The sequence below is a fragment of the Haemorhous mexicanus genome, chromosome 18, assembly GCF_027477595.1.
Source record: "Haemorhous mexicanus isolate bHaeMex1 chromosome 18, bHaeMex1.pri, whole genome shotgun sequence".
In the NCBI taxonomy this organism is placed as follows: Eukaryota; Metazoa; Chordata; class Aves; order Passeriformes; family Fringillidae; genus Haemorhous; species Haemorhous mexicanus.
In genome coordinates, this window is record NC_082358.1 from 978,054 (window position 1) to 999,021 (window position 20,968).

Here is a 20,968-nt window from a genome sequence, read left to right on the forward strand (position 1 = left end):
AAAATAGTACTATTATGATTAATTCAAACTATCATAATTAATTCAATAAATTGAAATAATTTACAAAAATCAAAAGTCTGTGGCAAGACTAAAGCAGAATACCAGTGTATCTACCAGGATAAAAGCGACCCTAAGTATTTGTAATTACTGATGCACCCACTTTTCCTCCTTGTTTCCAACAGTTACACGAAGTTACAGAATCATACGCTCATGACAAGTTCCTCACTGGAGCAGTAAACGGAAAGTGAAATAAAACATCTGGAACTCGAATCTTGGTGAACACAAGCCTGTGTATCACTCAGCTGTTAGAAACAGAGGAGCAGCTGTCAGCCTCGGCTGCAGCGCCGGGAGAGGGAGAGCAGCCCCCGGGATTTCCCGAAGCACCCTCCCTCCCTCCCTCCCGCGCCCGCGCATCCCCGCACTCACCTGCGCTCTGCAGCAGCTCCGGGGGTGCTGCGGGCTTCTCCTCGGCCGCGGCGCCGCCGCTCTGCTCCGGGCCCCCGCCGGGGCTGCCGCCGCTGGCGGCGGGGCCCGAGGGCTCCGGGGCTGCCGGGGGGGCTCCGGCCGGAGCGGCTGCGGCCGGGAGCGCACCGGGACCGGGGGTGCTCGGGGGCGCGCCAGGGGACGCGCAGGAGGGAGCGGCCGCCGCGGGGCTGAGGCCCGAGCTGCCGGGCCCAGAAGGGCTCGGTTTCGTTACACTGGGTGCTGGAGGGGTCCCGCTTTTGTTATCGAGTTCTGCTGGGGGTTGCTCTGTTGCCAAACTATTTGGGACCGACGTTTCTAGTCCCTGACCTTCTGTTTCCCCATCCAAAGCGTACTGCTCTTCCCCTTTCTCCAGGGAGCCAGTGACCTTCTTGCATGCTTTAGTCAGCAGGAGCTGGCCAATCTTGTCTACCTTTCCCTTTCCCTTGCTGGACGAAACAGGACTGCGTCTATTCCCAGAGCCCGGGCTGCTTGTAAGCAGAGAGGAAACAACAGGTCCCGACTGGGCGGCTGGCACAGGGCACTGCTCACCCGACCCTGCCCCTTGGGAAGTCTCCTCTGGGCTGAAGTCCTTGGCTTGCTGAGCAGGCAGCTGTGAAGGAACACTGGAAGGAGCAGGAGCAGAAGAAGGCAGCTGGACGGGAGATGCCAAGGGATTCAGAACGAGCGACCTGCTGGTGGGAATACTGGACACAGAACTGGTGGATGAGGTGCTGGGAGGAGTGGGCCCGGAGGAAAACTTGATATTCTGTGGGATATGCAAAGGACCAACAACCGCCACCGACTGAGGCATCAGACTCGAGTTTGAAGTCATGGGGGCTGCTGGAATCGCACTGGACTGAGAGCCCTTCATCACCTGGATGATTGAGGATGAATTTATAAACACAGGGGTGATGAACTGCGGCCGGGCGTTGGACTGAGCCGCCGACTGTCCCTCGGAAACCATCACTTTGCTCCCCACGTTAGGCATGGTGACAACAGTGGACACTAATGCAGACTGCAAGTGGGATGGCAGCGGAGCTGATGTATTAGCAGCAGATGTAATAGGGTTGGAAGTCACAAAAACTGTTATCTGATTGGGAGGCAAAGGACCCGAAATACAAGAGCTAACAGGCCTCTGCATGACTGGAGGAACACTCTGTGCCACACTTGCATTTACTTCTCCCAGTTCCTGGTGCCCTGGATTTGGACAGGGCTCATTATTTTGAGGCAGGCTAAGTGAATTAGATGGCTCCTTGCTCAAGGATGAATCCTGCAGTGGAGGAATGACAGCTATCTTCTTTAGCTCCTCACCAGTGGGAACTATTGGCGCCATTTCAAGACCAGTCAGCCCAGGAGGCTTAATGGTCACATTAGGAGCTCCAGAATTGTCAAGAAGTTGACTTAGAGAAGTTGGTGCCTCCCTCATGGCTGGAGATACCATGGCTTTACTTTCCTCCATGACTGGGAGCTTACTGCTGTCTAAGGCTTGCCCATCTTTTTTTGCCTGTTCCTCAGGAACCAGCACTTTCATTTCTGGAGTAGGGGCACCTTTCAATTCCATACTGGGCTGGTCCTTGCCACCTAGGGCACCTTGTGCATTTTGACTCTCAGCATCTTGAGGCCCACTAAGGCTCTCCTTATTGTCTTCAGGAATGCCAGTCGCAGCAGGTACAGAAACTGTGGGATTCTGGTTACTTAGCATGGAGTTATTTTGAAAACTTGTAGTCACAGGTGTCGGCAAAGAAGAGGGACTAACCATCATATTTCTCTGTAGTTCCACATTCTGCAAGAGAGATGGATTCTGCTGAGTTGTCAATGATAATTTAGCTGCTTTTGAATTCTGTCTGCCAGGGCTTGGTGTAGTTTTCCTGCTGGATCCAGGACTGGACCTTCGACTATTGCTTGGGCTTGCTCTCTTTGCTCCTCCGGCGCTGCTTTGTTTGCCCGAATTAATGACCACACCTTCCAACTTGTGTGACTGTGAGGCAGTAAAACTGGACTGATTGTTAATTGTGAGATTTGATGGGGCTTGTCCAATGGCCTTTAAAGTAGTGGGATTCAGACCCTGCTGATCAAATCCTCTATTGAGATTAGGCCTGGGAGGTAAAGGAATATTGATCTGGGGAGGGAACAGACCAGCAATAGAGGCATTGAGCCTCTCTGGAGACAGGCTGATTTCTGAGGGCTCTGTGCTGGGGGGACGGTTATTAGGAGTCTGAGGGTAATATGGCCGTGGGCTCGCTCTGTTTGGGGTTTTAGGCCTTGACGTTTGTGATGGGGCAGCAACATTTGGAAAATGGTGTGTAAGAGCACTAGGCAGAGAACTAGACTGCTGCTGGGGACTTGCACCTTGGGCAGCTGAAAGTGGGGATGGTCCAGGCTTGGGTCCTGTCATCATTAACTGGTTCTGTGAAACTACTAAATGAGATGTGACATTATTCTGAGCTCCTGATGTTGGAGGGCCCTCAGCTCCACCTCCTTCTGGAAGAGAGGACACTGATGACACCTCTCTGAGGGGTGAGGTGGAAGGATTCTGTACGTTATCTGGATAAACCATTTTTCTTGCATTATTTCCCAGAGGAGGGTTGCCTGGCAGGGCCATCCTCTGTTTGTCAGGAGAGGGAGGCACGGGCCCAGGCCCCTGGAGGTTCACCATCACGGGCATGTTCCCGCTCTGCTGCATTGGCATCCGCTGGACATCCAGGTTCAGGGGTCCCCTGGGGGGGTGAGCCCCCTGGGGCACAGGCAGCCTGACTGATTTGGGATCCTGCTGCATCATCAGCATCATCATCATCTGCTGCTGCTGCGGTGTCTGGGGGGGTGCCTGGCCTTGCTGCGGGGCTGCCTGGGGCTGCTGCTGCTGCTGCTGCTGCTGAGGCTGGGGCTGGGGCTGCTGCGAGTGTGGCATGAGCTGAGGGGGCATCTGCTGAAGTGGCCTTTGCTCCACTGGCTGAGATGGATAACCTAAGGCAACAGATGACACATGGTTAAAACCAACCAAAGATCAGAGGGAGCAGAATTTCTGTAACAAACAGGATTGGATAGAAAGTACAGCCTGGAGCCTGCTTATCTTGGAGGAGAGCCACACTACCGAAACAGGCTTTACAAGCAAAGCCAAAGATTTTAGTTAATTCATAAAAATAGTTTAACTTAATGTATGACTTGCATGAGATTTAACTGGAGATCTCTTAGTGTGTTGTATCAGCTACTAACCCAAGTTCACACCACCTGACAAGTCTCTTCAACTGCCCATGGGCTTCCTTTCACTGGCAATTGCAGAGCTGGGCTTTCACTAGTTATTACTCCTTAAAACTAACTTCAGAATTTGACAACCTCCAAGAGTCATGCACCAGCACACCTGCCACAAATCTGACATTGTCTGGAGTATAAAGTAGAATCTGCCATGTGTTACTTGGCCAAAAACACGCTAAGAATTCCTTGTGTGGTTTATAATATAAATCCTATTGTGGACTTAAGGTTTAATCCTCTCTACATGCAAAGGATCATTCCAATTACAAAAACTGTTTCTTCTCAAAAATCAGTTATTTGTCAATGCTAAACTTTTAAGACATCAGTCTGTGCTACAGCTAGAAATACAACATTTTTTTATTAGTTATGTTACTGCTGAATAATGCTGCAGTACTCAGTATGACACCTGCAGGATGATAAATGAGAATGGGGCCACCTCTTCAATTTGAGCTAACCCAAAGAAAACACTTAAACAGTGGTACCAATTACTTACTAGGAGAAAAAAAAAGTTTGAAATTGAATGTGTGATAGCATAAACAAAATAGAACTGTTGCAATATTCAGATAATCACAGAAAAATCCTACTACCTGGTGGCCTACTTGCAAAATCGGAGAGTTTAGGGACTGACTTCTCTAAACTCATTCCTTGGTCTCCAGACATCGATGACTGATCACTCTCCTCCAGGCCAGCTGGACGTGATTCTGAAGAACTGAAAGAAAAATAATTGCAATTAAGAGCCAGCCCCCACATCAGTGTTTGATTTCTGCTTCTATAACTAAGTACTCAAGTAATTAATTCCCAGTACACCCCACAGACCTGGAACAACCCACTGAAACGCCTCTGGTGTAACTTGCATGACTGGAACACACACACCAGGTCTGTGCATAGTCACTGCCTTAGGTACTACTGAAAAGAAAACAAGTTGCCTGGTGTTCTGTTGATCTTAAACATTGAATTCTGCTGTGAATCTGAGCTTTAGAACTAACAGAATGCCAGTGGAGATTTCAAACAATAGAGCTACATATATTTTAACTAAACTAAACAGGCTTTCCTATGACATCTGTATGGATAAGCAAGTGCCATGGATAGACGCATTTTTAATCTATTTTTATGGTAGCACCTTTTCTTCCAGTATTACACCCAGAAGAGACTCACTCAGGATATCCAAGACCTTTGATAACATCACAGCACAAGTGCACTGACATGTCAGGCACTGCAGTCACCCTCCAGAGCACAGATCTGTGTGGTACTGGAGCACTGTGAGAGATCACATGCTAGTCTGGGTTGGAAGGGACCTTAAAGCCCATCTAATTCCATCCCCTTAAACTATCCCAAACTGCTCCAAGCCCTCTCCAACCTGGCCTTGGACACTGCCAGGGATGGAGCAGCCACAGCTTCTCTGGGCACCCTGTGCGAGGGCCTGCCCACCCTCCCAGGAACAATTCCCTCCCAATATCCCATCCATCCCTGCCCTCTGGCAGTGGGAAGCCATTCCCTGTGCCCTGTCCCTCCATCCCTTGTCCCCAGTCCCTCTCCAGATCTCCTGGAGCCCCTTTAGGCACTGGAAGGGGCTCCAAGGTCTCCCTGGAGCCTCCTCTTCTCCAGGTGAACACCCCCAGTTCTTCCAGCCTGTCCCAGAGATGAGAGACTCTAGCCCTTGGAGCATCTCTGCAATCTCCTCTGGACTCTCTCCACAAGGAATGTCCTCCTTGTGCCCCAGGGCTGGGGCAGCTCTGCAGGTGGATCTCTCCTGAGTGGGGCAGAATCCCCCCAGCCCTGCTGCCCCCCCTGGCGATCAGCCCAGGACTCAGTGGGGTTCTGGGCTGTGAGTGCACATTGCTGGCTCACATTCAGTTCCTCATCCATCAGCACCCCCAAGTCCTGCTCCTGAGGAATGTGATGCTCCAGGAGACTCTCTGAGACAATTTAAAATTGTCCAGACTCAATGCCCAGTACTTGGACTAAACCAAGACAGCTTTTGCAGACTTAGAAAAACCCCAAGTTTCTATAGTGAACAATATATTTGGCCAGAGGATGTAAAATAAAGAGGGATGAGAGCAGAAGAACTTAAATGCTTATCACCTTCATGAATATGTGAAGGTTACAGGAAGTTCTATGTAGGAAAAGCTCTAAAATTAAAGACATCCAAAAAAGGACACTGCCAATAAAGAGAGGCAGAATCATGGAGAAATGCCATTGACAAAAGTAACACTTTCAGCAAAATATGAATTTGAAATACATAATGGGGGGGAGATAAATCCTACTCCAATTTACTTGAGAATAACAGTTTCTGGCTTCTGTGTAGCTGATGCTAAGCTGTAGACACCCATGGAGACACTCTGGCCTGTCCTGATGTTCTATCAGCTACCTAATCAATACTCAAAAAGCAGCATGTGACTGGAAATCCCTGAATTTTTGTGGGTCAAAACTGGAGAGAACACACACCAGGAGAGAAGAAAGGTGAAAATAGGGCAAACAGAACTGTTCCAGCCTCTGCTGCTGAGGGCAGGTACTGCCAAGGAAAGCACCTGGAGTGCAATGCTGTGTCTTATCCAGCACACCACCATTTTTTGTGAGAGAGGGGGTGTAGGACTACATCCTCCACCAATAAATTTGATGAAAACTGGCAAAATGCAGAGATATGCCCAGAGCATTATATTAACAGCCACAAGTGAACAAAAATTCTGGCAGCAAAATCACCCAGAAGAGCTGCAGCCTTTGGTGCAGGTGCCAGCCACGTGAACTGAAATAATAGCTAAAATTGTCAATGCAATCTCAGATTTGTCAATTTTGCTACTTATTTACAATGGTGGGAAATTAAAAATGCTACATTTTAATTTAATTATTTAATTATTATTATAATTTAATTAAAATTCAGCTCAAAGCTGATACACAGTACCACAGCACAGAAAGGTTTAAGCCAGAAAACAAAACTGGTGCACAGTGGATCCTTAGCAAACACCTCCTGCCAGATGGATCTGTGCAAATCTGGCAGAACAGACCCAAGCTTGGTTTGCCAGCAAAGAGCAGCTATGGTAAGAAAGTCTGCTTCTGTCATTGCTGGAAAATTTAAACATCAACTGAATCTCAAATGAGGCTGAAATTCACTGGGCATGTTTAGCAACAACCACTCGTGAAAAATAACCAGAATATGAATAGCAAGATGTTTGTGTGAGGGACAAAATATTCCATATTTATACTTCTTTTCTATTGCTCTAGACGTGAAAAATATATGAGAGTAACTGCACACCTGGTACAGTCTGGATGGTCATCAGCAGTACCTCTGCTCTACCAGCTGTACTCTGAAGTATAACCTTCAGACAAAATCCCTCATCAGAGCAGAGAGAGAACTCCAGGAAAACCCAAACCAACCACACCAAAGAAGGTGGCAGCTGGGTCACAAGGAGAGCAAAGCTAAAATGATAGGTGCGGCAGCCCCAGCCCAGCCGAGGAGCAGCAGCTCTGGGGGTAGAGGCTCCTCCCCTGCTGCCCGAGGGCATTTCCCAGCTCTGAGAGGGCCTGGCACCCCAAAGCTGCCGTGAAACCCTCGGAGTCTGGCTGGGAAAAGCCTTTTTGTCCTGCAGTGCTGTCACCACCTGCACTGGACACTGCAACCTGAATGGCAGCACTGGCAGTGACCTCCTACAGCGGATTATTTCTGTTCCACCAGTGCACAGGATGCTCATGGTCTGTGCACGGGGGAACATGAAACAACTGCTTGTTTGTGCATGGATTTAATTGAATTAACCAGCCTGTTTTACCCACATGACCACTGCAAGTAGCACCTTGTTCCTCAGTTTACATCCCATTACCACAGTCTCCTGGTTCAGCACACAGATGCAAACACTTTTAAACAACCAAAATGTCCTGGGTTTCATTCCAATGCGAAGTTGCTCAATTAAGCAAACCCTTGAAACTACTTTAGACTCAGCTGAATAAACTCTTTCATAGCTCACTTATCCTATTTACATTACAACGTGACTGCAATCTGTATTCCTAATTGTACTTTTGTTACTATGTTATTATTACTCAAAAATATTTCTTTTTAGTGTCTTTATCAAATTAGCTGCATTTCCAGACAAGGTTTGCTGCTCTGAATTCTAAAATTTCTGAGGAAGAATGACAGAGAGGAAGCTGAGATGAAAAGCATCCTATTTGCTTCTGATGCAAGAGAAAGTGATCCAAATTGGATTTCATTCCTGCCAATTCCAAGGCAGGAAAATGCTGAGCTTGCCCAACAATGGGAGGGAATCTGAGAGTGAGGGAGGCAGGAAGGTGTTACAGCCAGCTTTCACTGCACTCTCCCTCTTTTTGCTGGAGAATAAACTCAGGAACTTTTGAAAGAACAGCTCCCTTCTTAGTGCTTCTGCAAGGATCAAGTATTGATTTAGTCCACATAGAACCAAAATGCTCATCCATATCAGAACAACATTCTGGTTCCTTTGTTAATTACACTGAAATTTGATTCAAAACCTTATTTAGGAGCTGGAATTGAGCTGTCATAGCTCATTAGAAAAGCTGTAATTGAGACTTCTACTGTGAAAACTTTTTAATAAGCAAATAGTCTTGTGAGGCTTTGCAAGCTCAGAGGAAGAGCTTTATAGACACTTTTATTGATATTCCCAGGCCACACTGAGGCTGGGTGCTCATCAGTAAGACCAATGAAAACAAAATCATAACAAGATTTTACTTTAATTGTTGGATTTTTTTCAGGAGGTGGTGCCAACTCCTCTGCTCCCTCTGAAGGCTCTGTCACTTCCACAGCAAGGCACTTGCTACAGCAGTGGTTACCAGTGTTTTATTGGAATCTCTCTGGACTGCAGGAAGTGGTGTCTGTGTTAGGTTTCTAAGTCACTCCAGAAGCTGCAGACTGGCCACAGACTTGGTGCTGGCCAAGTTACTTTACCCAGGTTTCCACATCTGGCCCCAGATTGTGTTCTCCTCCAGCTGTAATCTGAGATGACTCAGCAGCAGAGAGGACCTGACAAGCCATACCATGACTGTACACAACTATACAGGAGAGGCTTGAAAAGCTTTGTTCCAAGGCATATTAAATTAGCATGCTTTGCTTTACCTTACAGCATTTCTGCATTTTATTTTTATACTAGTTAAGCCAACTAATCATTGTCACAAAAGATCACTTGCTGTAGATTATGTGAGTTTTTCAGTCCACAATTAAAATGTCCATGAGATTATTAATTCCACCTTCACAAAAGAATCTTGACACTGCAGAAAATGCAGGCTGGGGCTACACACTGAATAACCAAGGGAAAAGTTAAAATACTGAACATTTTGCTTAGTACTTGATGCCAGCTTCTCTTTGCACTGAACTGAACACGTGTCCCTAGGAAAGGCAGCATAAACTTCAGGTTAAAAACATGATTATTCAAAGGGGCCAGACTGGTGGAACCAGAGCCACACCAGAATCTTCATGTGCTATTGCAATCTTTTTGTTTGGTTGTAAGAATTTAACTTTGATCTTTAAATATTTCTGTGTTATAATTTTCTATGCAATTTTTTTTTTTATTTTTCCCTGGCTGAAAACAATTCCCCCAAGTACCATCAGGTGGATTCTTGTTAATGCCCCATGGGCTCATCTGCAGCATCAGGGTAATTAAAGCATAGCTGCCTTCACCATTTGAGCTGAATAATGGCACAGCAGCAACAGCTACCACCCTTTGCTGGGTGACAGTGAACTGCCAATGGGAAATGCTTACAGGACAGCTGGCCAAGAAAGAACACACTGGCCAAAGAAGGAAGAGATTCTGCAATCTTGTATTTTCACTAAAAAGACACATTCATTCATGATCTTTCAATTTTTTCCACTGGCCTCCTCCCTCTCAAGAGCTGTAGGGTTTTTTTTTTTCCTTCCTAATCTCTGCTAGGCCAGGAAGATCAGCACTGCTTGGATTTGTAATCTCACACCCAGAAAGGACCACATTCTTCCCTCTAAATTCTAGCTGCTGCTTCAATAAGAGAGAAGTCCAGCTCAAGTCCAGGCAGACATGTGTCAGGATATGCACATGATTCAGAAAATAACCCCCCACAATCTGTCCTGCACATGTTTTATAAAGGCTTCTAGTTCTTCTGAACATACTTCCCACCCTTTGATCATGGCTGTCAAGACTGCTTAAAAAAGGCAGCCTCCTCTTCCAAGGACTGTGGCACCACAGGCCACATGCTAAACTTCCTTCACCCAGTAAAGGTAAGGAACAATGCTGGTAGAATTGGGTTTATAACTGAGTTTGGATATTTGCATATTATTTTTAATCTTGAACAAACATTCCAATGACCAACTCTTGAGAGAAACTGCTACAACATGAATAAAATACAAGTCCTTTCTCACCCATTACTTGCTGATAAAATATTGACAAGATGCCTGTGGGAGTTTCTTCATGCCCCTTATAAAAAACACTGTAATGTTAAACCTACGTTGTTTGCTCTAGCTGTTGATTATTTTTCTTCTTCCTCGGAGGCTTCTTCTTCTTTGGCTTGTTGGCATTCTGGTTATTCTGTTTGTTGTTCACACCAAAGTGCCCTGCTGAGATATCACTCTGGAGTAGGTTAACCAAGAGCGGACTCGTGAGCGTCACATCTTTATTGACAGGAAACACAGGGTTCTGCCCACAGGAAACCTGATTCCCATTGGGAGTTCCACTAAATCCCGTGTTGAAAGGCAGCCCATGGCCAGAGAAATGACTCCCTGAAGCATTGCTGTTTCCTTGCATTCCTTGCATATGAGAAGGCACCATGTTTGGCTGCTGCACAGGAACCTCAGGTAACATCTGTGTCAAGTTCCCATCGTTGTTTGTGGTGGTCGCAGCATCCCCAAGTTGCTGAGAGATGTGAGGACCAGGTCCAGTGGGTCTTAAAACTTGCCCTTGAATTCCCATCACCTGAGAAGGATTCCCATTCACAGGACCCTGCTGAGCCATCATCTGCCCAGTGAACTGCACCATGTTTCCTTGCATGTTTGGGGTTGGTCCTCTCATCAGTTGAGCTGGCCCCGTCATAACGTTGGACTGGTTTTGAGTACTAAAAGGCTGTTTATTTCCTTGCATCTGAGTGGTCATCATCTGCTCCATCATTGAGTTTTGCTGTAGCAAGACCTGGCCCTGAGGTCCCATCATCTGATTGTGTGTGGACATCATCTGCTGTCCCTGCTGGGAAATCATCTGTTTGGGTGGGGTCATCCTCTGGGGAGAGGGACCAAGATTTTGGTTTTGGGGTGTCACCATCATTTGGCCTTGCGGCATGAGCTGAGTTCGAGAAAGTATCATCTGGTTTTGAGGGTTCAGTGATCCCTGAGCCTGAATGTTCACCATCTGTCCTTGAGAGGACACGATTTGCTGATGCATCCCCATAAGCTGGGACTGTGGTCCTTGCTGAGGCTGTCCCTGCATATTGCCCATGTTAACTTGTGGCACCCCACTAGCACCAGCCTGCTGGTTGTTCATATTTCCATGAAGTCCCATTAGATTGGTCTGCATCATATTTGGTGGGCCATGTGCTGCTTGCATCTGAGTTTGAGGAGGTCCAGACCCTTGGCCGCCTTAAGAAAATAAAAAGAAAATACCAGTAAGAAACTAATTGGAGTGGTGCAAGAGTTTTCACACCTTTAAATGTCAAATACTCCAACATTGCTTTTCTCCCTTTTCCAATAAACTGGCATATTGATGCTATAGATACATGTTAGTTGTCAAAACAGAACATCATACATCTCAAACACTTGGACTGGTACATCCCCTGTATCCCACTGTAGAAGACAGAAGAGAAACTTAATTTCAGTTGTTATCTGCACCTAAGTTTGAAAATCCTCCATAATGTCACCTAACTCCGCAGAGTAATTCATAACCAAAATGAGCTTCAAACCCTGAGGATACTTTATAATGGGTTAAAGAATAAATGCACACAGAGTACTGATGAAATGACATCATCAGAGTATCCATAATCCAGCCAAAAGACTAATAATTGAGTTGTGAAATGGAGGGAGACGTGTGTGAATTAAAGATTTAATTTTCACACTTTAAGAAGACATCAGAAATTTTTGAAGGAAGTAATAAATAATCTTTTCAAAGAAGAATGAGATTATATTGCTATTCTGCTTCTATGATAATTACACTTTTTTTTTTCTGGACAATAAGTTCCTTTTGTGTTGTCATCTTTATTACCCCTTGCCTCCAAATTTCAGTGCTACCTTCCATTCAATTTCTCAACAGCTGCTTCTGAAGCCCAGACTCACAGTCCATATCAATAATAGTTAGACTTTGAGAAACATGAGCAGCCTTATGCTTTTCTTTTCCCTATCCAGCACTACACCCAGACTGCTGCTGCACTCCAGCCAGCAGCTCCCAGTTAACGGCTGGAGTTTCATGGTTTGGCACCCGTGGGACACAGGAAAAGGCATCATGTGTTCAAATGGAAAACGGCAAAGGCCCCCCTGCAGGAAGGCCCCCCTGCAGTCAGACCTGTGTGCTGCACGCTCTGGCCGGCTGGCAGCTGCGGTGCTCCGCTGTTCCCTGGCGTTGCTGGAGCTGTGGAGGGCACCTGGCCCTGCAGGAAGCTCTGGTTAGCCTGGCCTGCAGGGAACCCCGGGGGCAGCCGCTTGGGCAGTCCTGAACATGAGAATTTCCTGGTTAGTTAGTATGGAAAATGGGAAGGGAAAAAGTAGACAAAATCTATAATTGGAGAATACCTTTGAGTCTGTGCTGTCATATGACAGGTTTAGGCAGAAATTGTTTTTAGCCAATATACAAAATCCACTGAAGACCTTTATAGGTCTTACCTGTGCAACAATTCTAACAAATTACTATGACTAATTTCAAACTATAATTAAAGTACAAAACCTACTATCCAGAGAAGGTGAAAAGTCCATATTTGACCTTATAGAAACTAGAAATTAAAGTAGTGTGGTTTGTTGCTTTCTGCTCTATTGCATCTCTTAGCACACCCTTAACTTATTCAATGTACATAAACAGAAATAACTGGTGTTCTTGTTAGTGATGTGCTCCTCTCACCAACTCTGACACACCAGGCACGCACTCCTTATCAGTGCTGCTATGTGCACACACTCAAAGGGTCTTTTCACCCCAGAGTGGGCTGAGGAACCTCACAGTTCAGTACATCCAGACCTGCTGCTCATTCAAGTAACTCTGCTATCCCTGCTGCAAGAGCAAGGAATTCTTTGAGGCCCTCATGTGGCACAACACCCACACTCTGGCACATCCCAACATCACTGCTGCCCTGGGACACAGAGAAAAACCTCCCCTCTACCTGCCACTGTGAGCAGCAGTGTGGATGGATTTAAGAGAACCCACTGTCTGCACAATGCCTCAGATTTGAAGCAACCCTGCCCACTGCCCCCTTTATTTTCCTGACCCAGTGCCTGAATGTGACTTCAGTTCCTTCTGCAGTTACAGCTTTCTTGCACACCTAATTTTACTGCTTGTGCTAATTACCTGGTCTTAGGTTGTAATTAATATTTCAAGGTAATCAAGTCTATAGGCCAAACACCAAATATATCTGCAAATACAGAAACAGACTTATTGAAGCACCACATCACTGGTCTCCAGCTTTGGTTCTGCTAAACTTTTAGGGATGTTTTTCACGTAGGAATGCTTGAAGTGGGAAAAAAATAAAGTGTTAGCTTGGCCTATTCCAAATCCGATATAAATTCCAATCTGCTAAATTGGCTGTGTGAAATGCAAGTGTTTGAGTGCATTCATTTACACCAAACCTTTAAATGTAAGGTGGCTTAAAAATGGAAAGATCTATAATGACAAATTAACATATCAATTGGAACAAAGAATGAGCATGCACAGAAGTCAGGCAAAAATCTCAGCAGTGGGAGCAACACAGCTTTGCTGAAACCAAGGAATTCTGTCTTTTAAAATCACCTGAGGATACAGCTCACAGCAGGACTGCTGATTTAGCAATAAGGTCTAAAATAAGACCAAATAACATATTTTGATAGTTTATTTCTGGTGCGACTTTTAACTCAAAAAATCTGAGGTTTGTTTGTAGTAGGTTTAGTTAGGAAGCAGAACATGGAGATTATACTGCCTAAAGGTCATGGCTAAGATGGGGACATATGGCTGGTGAGGCAAGACTGTAGGGAAATGTGACTATAATAAATAATGAATAGCTGCCTCCACAGGGAGATAAAATAAGATACACCAAGTGTAGGGCACTGGCAGATCCCAAGAAAACCGTGAAACATGGAAAATTCATTTGAATTCAAACAAGACCCGTGGTACAAACACGGAAAACAAGAAGCTTGTCCAGATCAGTAGACCAAGAAACAGGAATTCCTTTCAGTGTTTGGACACATTTTGGATGTAAAACATGAGAATGCGAGACACTAGAATGTATTTATGTGCGTAGATGGACAAAGAATATGGGCCATAAGCACACAAAGAAGTTATTTCAAAGGCTTAAGCAAGAACTGATGTATGGGACATGAGAACAGCCATCCAAGAGGAAGATGAACAAATGAGCAAAGAGAAGCATGGAAAATCTGCATGGAAATACAAAGGGCTCAAGGGAAAAAACAACCAAGGACACAAAAGAGATCCTGGGACTGACAAAAGAAATGCCTTCATTGTTAGAGAAGAACTCTAGGAGTAGTAAGGAAAAGAAGTGAGTGCATTGGTCCAAAGAGAAAACTAAAGACAACACAGGCAAATGAGAAATTAAAGCATCCCTTAACATCTTAATTTTAGGATAGGGAGTACAACAGCATGGCAAGAATAGCTTTTTCCTCTTCATAAAGGAAGAAACTGGTGACAAAGACAGGGTGAAGAAGAAACATCCACAGCTTAGAAAGGAAGATGCAAAACAATGCTTCAGTTCTGTAATAGTAAATGGAAATGGTGACAGAGGAAGGTGAAGAGAGAAAAAAACTGTTTTCATTACACTCTTGCAAAAAAATCCTCCCCTTTCCCCCCAAAAAGAACAACCCCAAACCTAAACAAAATCCCCACACCATCTCTGCACATCCTAAGCTTGCTTAGAGGCAACAGAAGAGCTGTCAACAGGACGACTGGCAGTAATAAGTGCAGTGCACACAGCAACTCCTCCCTGAGCCTTTGGGTATCTGTCTGACACTGCAGGACAGAGACAGAATGATGTGGATGCTCCTTCACCAGTACCCACCTCATACTCCACATATTTGTTGGTTCTGTCTCATAAAGGATTTTTCAGAACTAACAGCAATATTAGTTCTAGACTTCATGTTTCTTTTCCTTTTAAAATAAAAGGTCTCAATGCTTCTTACCTCCTAAACCAGGGTGTAAACCTTGTGGACCTTGGTTTTGCTGCTGCATCACCATGAAGTTGGGGGGTACGTTCCCCTGTTGCACCATAGGATTACGACTGGGAGAACTGACAGGCTGCTGGAAGCCCTGGGGAAGAGTGCTGCTCTGGGCAGGCCTTGGTCCCAGCTGCTGCTGTGGCTGGTTAACAGTGGGAGATGAGGCAGGAGAGCCCTGCTGGAAGGAGGAGGGAGAAGAAGCAGGAGACTTATTGGTCAGGTGGGGCTGCTGTAGTGGGGTAGGAACCCGTGAGGGCCCTCCCTGAAGGCTTTTCATTTGAGGAGCAGTAAACTGGCCAGGATTGCTCATCTGGGGAAAGTTTGAGTGAGCCTGAGAAGCTTGCTGGCTTCCAAAAGGATATGGAGGTGGAGGATGAGTAGGAGTTTGTACTGTTGCTAGAGATGGTCTTGCTTGAAGCTGCTGCTGCATTTGTCCAGGCAACGGGGCCTTTTTCCAGCCCTGATTTACTGTCAATGTACCCAGTGCTCCCTGGGTTGGAGGAGTCTGGAGTGCTCCAGAAGGAAGCTGGTTCCAGCCAGGGGGAACTGGAACCTGTGCTGGTGAAGTGAATGAAGGTCGAATACCCTGCGGTGGCTGCTGATGTGGCTGGGGAGGCCGATTCTGCAACTGCTGCTGCTGTAGCTGCTGAAAGTTGGCTGAGTTCATCTGCCTGTTTACAGGAACTGACTGCATTGAATGGAGCTGAGGAGCTAAAGATCCAGGTGGATGATTTTGTTGCTGCATATTTAGCCCAGATAAGAGTGGGTCCATCGCATCTAATAAAATAGCAAAGAAAAATAATTTTTAAAAAACCCATCCTAAAACAACAAAGGCTAAATTGCTTGCTTGCATTTTCTTACTCTGCATAAAAAATTCATATTCCAGAGAAGCCAGGTCTTATCAATTTATATCCTCTAAAACAAAGCACAAAGGCCTCACTATGCTACAGACTGATGTGAGCCTTCTACACACTCAAGAACTGCAGAATCACAGAGTATCTCAGCTGGAAGGACCACTGAGTCCAAATCCCTGCTCCTGACAGGATCACCTAAAATTCAACCACAGGACAAAGAGCATCATTCAGACACTCCCTGAACTATGTCAGGCTTGGTGCCATGACCACTTCCCTGGGGAACCTGTGAAGAATAGCCCCAAACATTCATACCCACCAGACCCCCAATCCTTAACTTACCAGTCTATCTACCCTTCCTGAAAAGAAGGGAAAAAAGAGCACCAGAAATGTTCCTGCCTCATTGAACTAATCCTTCTCTTACCTTCAAGCTAAACATAAAGCTCAGTCATGACAGTTGAAGTGTGAAAATACAATTGCCATTGCTCAACACATTTGAACAAAACAGCAAGCAAGCTGGTGACTTATTAGGCACCCAAATTATTTGAAAAAGTTTAACAGATTAAGGGGCAAGGGAGGTTTTCACAGAACGAGTGGCTCCCAGAAAGGCAGGGAAAATGCTCCAGAACAATTCTGGAGTACTTTCATGAGTACACACTCAAGCCTGTGTGCTGAAGAATCAAAGTTGAAGAACTTTTTCAGATCAGTATTATTACTAAATTTTACCACCTGGCTGTGAGGAAGGCCGAGGTGTTCGTGGCTGCAGCTCAGCACTAGCACCACTTGCCACCATAGAGGACGGCACATTTCCACCCTGGGACATCATGACAGCTGCAGCATTGCTCATTCTTATTAAACCTTAAAAAACAAAAATAGAAATCATCAAGTCTTGCAGTTACATAGAGAAGAATTTTAGAATTTTTCTTTTAACAAGAAAAAAAATATATTTGTCAGTAAAACAATTCTTTGGACTTCAAGAATTGTTTGTCCAAAATAACCTGAGGATACACCTCTCTGTCTGAAAGCTCAGATCCCCTGGTAACAAACAAACAAGTTCAGGTCATGCTGTAGGTCTTTCTTCAACACCAAATTTTAAAAAAGAGTATAAATGGAAACACTACTGACTCATGAATTAATATGAGCTGACCTACCACTGACAGTACCAAGTGACAAGATTGTATCAAAGCTGTACATGTAACTCAGGCTTTTGCAACATCTGAAACTAGAAAGTAACTGAGGTGTTGCAAGAGGAAAAAACAAATTTCAATGTTTCACTTCCAGGGACTGTAATTTTCTAAAATGATTGCTACTGTTGCCCTGTTGGTTCTATTGCTGTTTTGTTGTTGACCTGCAGACAGGAAATGAAGGAGCTGATGAGGACAGTGGAGAGCAGAGCCCTTCAGTCTTTAAGGACAAAAAATTCACTACTGCTAATTAGATTTCTACAAAGCTGAAATGTTCTTTCCATTCTTTCTCCTCAATGGCCACAAATGCGTCTTAGATAAACTGACCAAAAATGCTCCTGCTTTAAATTCCATTCACTAAAATATTAGTTCTTTATTCTGCCTTATGATTCATCTCTTTTAATAAATTAGATAGTAGCTTTCTTTGTAAAAAGTCTTTTGTCAAATTTGAGTTTTGTAGTTAAAAATTCCTTATGAGTATACAATACTCTAAAATATAGTTAAAAAACTACACCTTTCCACAAAAATCCCTTCTTTATGATCAGATCTCAAAAGTTTATCAGAAAATAAGAAGATAGTAACAATGACAATGTCATCCCTTCCTTCCCATAATTCTAATGGATTTAAACTAAGTCATTTTATTGTACACTGAATCAAGACTTATGCACATTTCCATAAAGGGAGCCAAGCAGAACATTGTGAAAAATTGTGCATATTTCAAAGTGAATTCACTACACTCAACTCATCTGCTTCAACAGACTGTATGTAAAAACTCCAAACAAACGAACTACCCAACAATCCAACAAAACCCCAAACCACCACACCCTCACAATACCTGAAAACAAACCAATGGGCCCTGCCAAAATCACTCCAAAGTTTGTGGGACACAATGCACCCAACAATTCATTTACATAACACAGGACACGGTTTGACAGCATGGAACAAGACCAGACATTCATTTAAATGGCAATTAGAATTCTGCAAACAAGAGCTGCTGTAAGCAGTGAAGTTTCATGAGCCCAGCAGTAAATCTGGAGTGTCTGAAGCAGTGGGAGAAGGCCTGGGGGATTTACCTTGCCCCCCCTGCATGGGGAACGCCGTGTCCATGCGCATGGCACTGCTCGCTCCCAGGGGCCCGTTGATCCGCACATCCTGGCTCCTGCTCTGGGCTAAAGCCAAGTTGATGGCACCTTCTCCTAAAGCAAGGCACAGGTTGGGTGAACAGGAGGGACACAAAAGCAGAACACAGATTTTGCAAAAGGACATTTAAGAGATGCCAAGGAAGAAAGAACAGGCTTCACCTCCAGGGCGTGCTTTAGAAGGACACTTATACATCACAGCACCCCTCTGGATTTCAGTTTTAAGAAGAACAAATGTCATGACAAACATTGCCTGCCCCTGATTCCATCCCAAGGGTGCTCCTGGACAACTGTCCAGAATGGATATGGTAACTGTGAAAGCCACTGAAAACTTGTCTTAGAAAAAAGCCTCATAAGAAACAACAGGGAAAGAATATCAGCCAACCCTTTCCAAGTCAAAAAAAAAATTTTCAGGAGGGTTCCTGGTGCCCAGAGCATTTCCAGCTTTCATTTTTATTATTAGTAAATGTTTATTCTTGAAAGAAAAAAAATTCTGAGCTACCTTTTTCACTAAAGCCAAAGTAGTAACTTACAAGTTTTGCAGTGCTAACCAAATACACAAAACTGCTTTTTGAGTCTACTTAAATCTGAGCTTTGGAAGCAGATGAGGTGTGAAATACCTTCAATCTGAACGGAAAGAATGCCCAGGTCCCGGAGCTGCTGGTTGTTGTTCTGAGCCAGGATTCGCAGCCGCTCAGCAGCTTCCCGGGGGATGTTGAAGGTGACACGAACGCTGTTCCAAGGCTCTATCTTCTGCACTTTTAACTTGTTGGATTCTTAAAAGAAAAACAATCAAAGTCAGTGCAAAGGCAATTTTTAAGCACATCTGATGAAACAACTTGGTTAAAATGTTGAAAAAAATGAAACCCTATTTGGCTTTGAAAATTGCTCGTGCTTAGTCCCAGGTACAGGAGATTTTTTCCCCACACAGGTGCACAGCAACCAATGCAGCCAAACCACATTAGGGATTTTTCAAAAAAATAGCAGTAAAAAACCTACTCAAATGACAACCAATGCAATAGACACCAGAATCACTTGACAGTATTACTTAAAAACTGAAATATTCTGTGGATAAACTACTTTGGAAAGATAAGAAAATATCTAATAAAACAGATTTCATACAATTATAGGTATTACGTTTGGGTTGGAAGGGACCTTAAAGCCCATCTCATCCCACCCCCTGCCATGGGCAGGGACACCTCCCACTATCCCAGGCTGCTGCAAGCCCCACCCAGCCTGGCCTTGGACTTTTCCAGGTATGTGACAGCCACAGCTGCTTTGGGCACCCTGTGCCAGGGCCTGCCCACCCTCAGAGGGAACAATTTCCTACTAATATCCCATCTAAAATCTACACTCCATCTTAAAGCCATTCCCCCTTGTCCTGGCACTCTACCCCCTGTCCCAAGTCCCTCTCCAGCTCTCCTGGAGCCCCTTTAGGCACTGGAAGGGAGACCTTGGAGCCTCCTCTTCTCCAGGTGAACATTCCCAGCTCTCCCAGCCTGTCTCAGAGCAGAGGGGCTCCAGCCCTGTGGTACAGTACAGTGAACTGGTACAGGTCTGGTTTGTGAACCAGATGAATGTGGGAAAAAACCGACTACAGGAATGAAACGCTTGAAATATTTGCTCTACAAATGCTTGTGAAACCTTTTTTTTTTTTTTAACAAGACCAGTGCCAACAGACTCCTAGCAATATTTCATTGATTTCTACCTTATTATTTAGTTTTCTTGGTAAGCATTTCAAATCCACTGCCAAAAAGCACCTCAAAGTCATGCAAGATACTCACTTGCAGGTTTTCTGAACACCTGTTCTACAAATGAGCATTTCTACATAGATCAGTGGTTTTCACAGTGACTGCAGAAAGGTTGGGCAGTTATGTTGGATACATTATCCAAAGTGATACCTACCTAAATGATTGCTACAAAATGCAGTTAAAGATAATTTTAAAAATACTCCCAATATAGTTTTATAAGTTTCCAATTTCAATCTTTCTGTAAAAAAGTTCCTCTCAAAACAGAAAGTGCTGACCCAAATTTTCATCAGCCAGCTCCTCCAGTGTAACCTCAGATTTACTAAACATTTGCTAACTTTTGAGGTCTGAAAAACATGTTAGTTAAGAATGCCAACACTCAGTCCTATTTAGGAAGCTCTTGCTCACCACTAATTTACCAAGCCCCTTTTGCTGCTACAGCAACGGAATTATTAAATTCATCCTCATTCCACCTATAAACCAGGTTTTGGCTGAAACATGACAGGAGTTTTAAAATCCTCTTTTGTGGAGGCTTGAGCAATCCCATATTTTCCCTTATTAATGTTCCAATATTTTACATAGAAAAATTGTATCATCAGTTTCAGTATTTCTATGTATTGGTACCCAAGTTTCTAATTTTTCAAGCACTGCATCTGCCAAGATAACCCCACGTTATTTACTAACTCCAAATTCAGGATATCCTATTTTGCTCTGAATCAGTTTAAATAACTTCACACATGGATAATTTTCAATTTAACTGGACATTGATTTTAAAAATTTGCTTTCTCAGCTGAGGTCTGAATCATGTTTATTAATCCTGGCATTAATATCTATGACAGACTCAGCATGCAGATGCCTCTAACAAAGATGACTATGTGCAGTTATAGACTGAATTTATTTTATATCAAAAACTACACAATTGATCTGTGGTATTACACACATCCCTTCACAGTAATGGTCTGTTAGTTTACATCTCCTTCCAATTGTTTGTAAGACACAGCTCAAAACTGGTATTTCTTTA

General features: G+C 44.4%; 1 protein-coding gene across 6 annotated transcripts in view; it reads right to left on the bottom strand.

The window, feature by feature from the left end:
- NCOA6 (nuclear receptor coactivator 6) overlaps positions 1 to 20,968 on the bottom strand; it is a 43,716-nt gene that overhangs the window by 9,436 nt on the left and 13,312 nt on the right. For 4 of the 6 annotated variants that reach the window (XM_059862883.1, XM_059862884.1, XM_059862885.1 and 1 more), the window contains exons 5-12: positions 18,820 to 18,975; positions 18,134 to 18,256; positions 16,606 to 16,734; positions 14,990 to 15,802; positions 12,183 to 12,329; positions 10,147 to 11,266; positions 4,302 to 4,423; positions 427 to 3,429 (exon numbers count right to left, since the gene is read on the bottom strand). In XM_059862883.1, coding sequence (XP_059718866.1) covers positions 427 to 3,429; positions 4,302 to 4,423; positions 10,147 to 11,266; positions 12,183 to 12,329; positions 14,990 to 15,802; positions 16,606 to 16,734; positions 18,134 to 18,256; positions 18,820 to 18,975 — 5,613 coding nt within the window. Of the gene's footprint in view, positions 1 to 160; positions 303 to 426; positions 3,430 to 4,301; positions 4,424 to 10,146; positions 11,267 to 12,182; positions 12,330 to 14,989; positions 15,803 to 16,605; positions 16,735 to 18,133; positions 18,257 to 18,819; positions 18,976 to 20,968 lie in introns of all 6 variants that reach the window. The other 2 variants (XR_009488772.1, XM_059862886.1) reach the window with 2 other exon arrangements.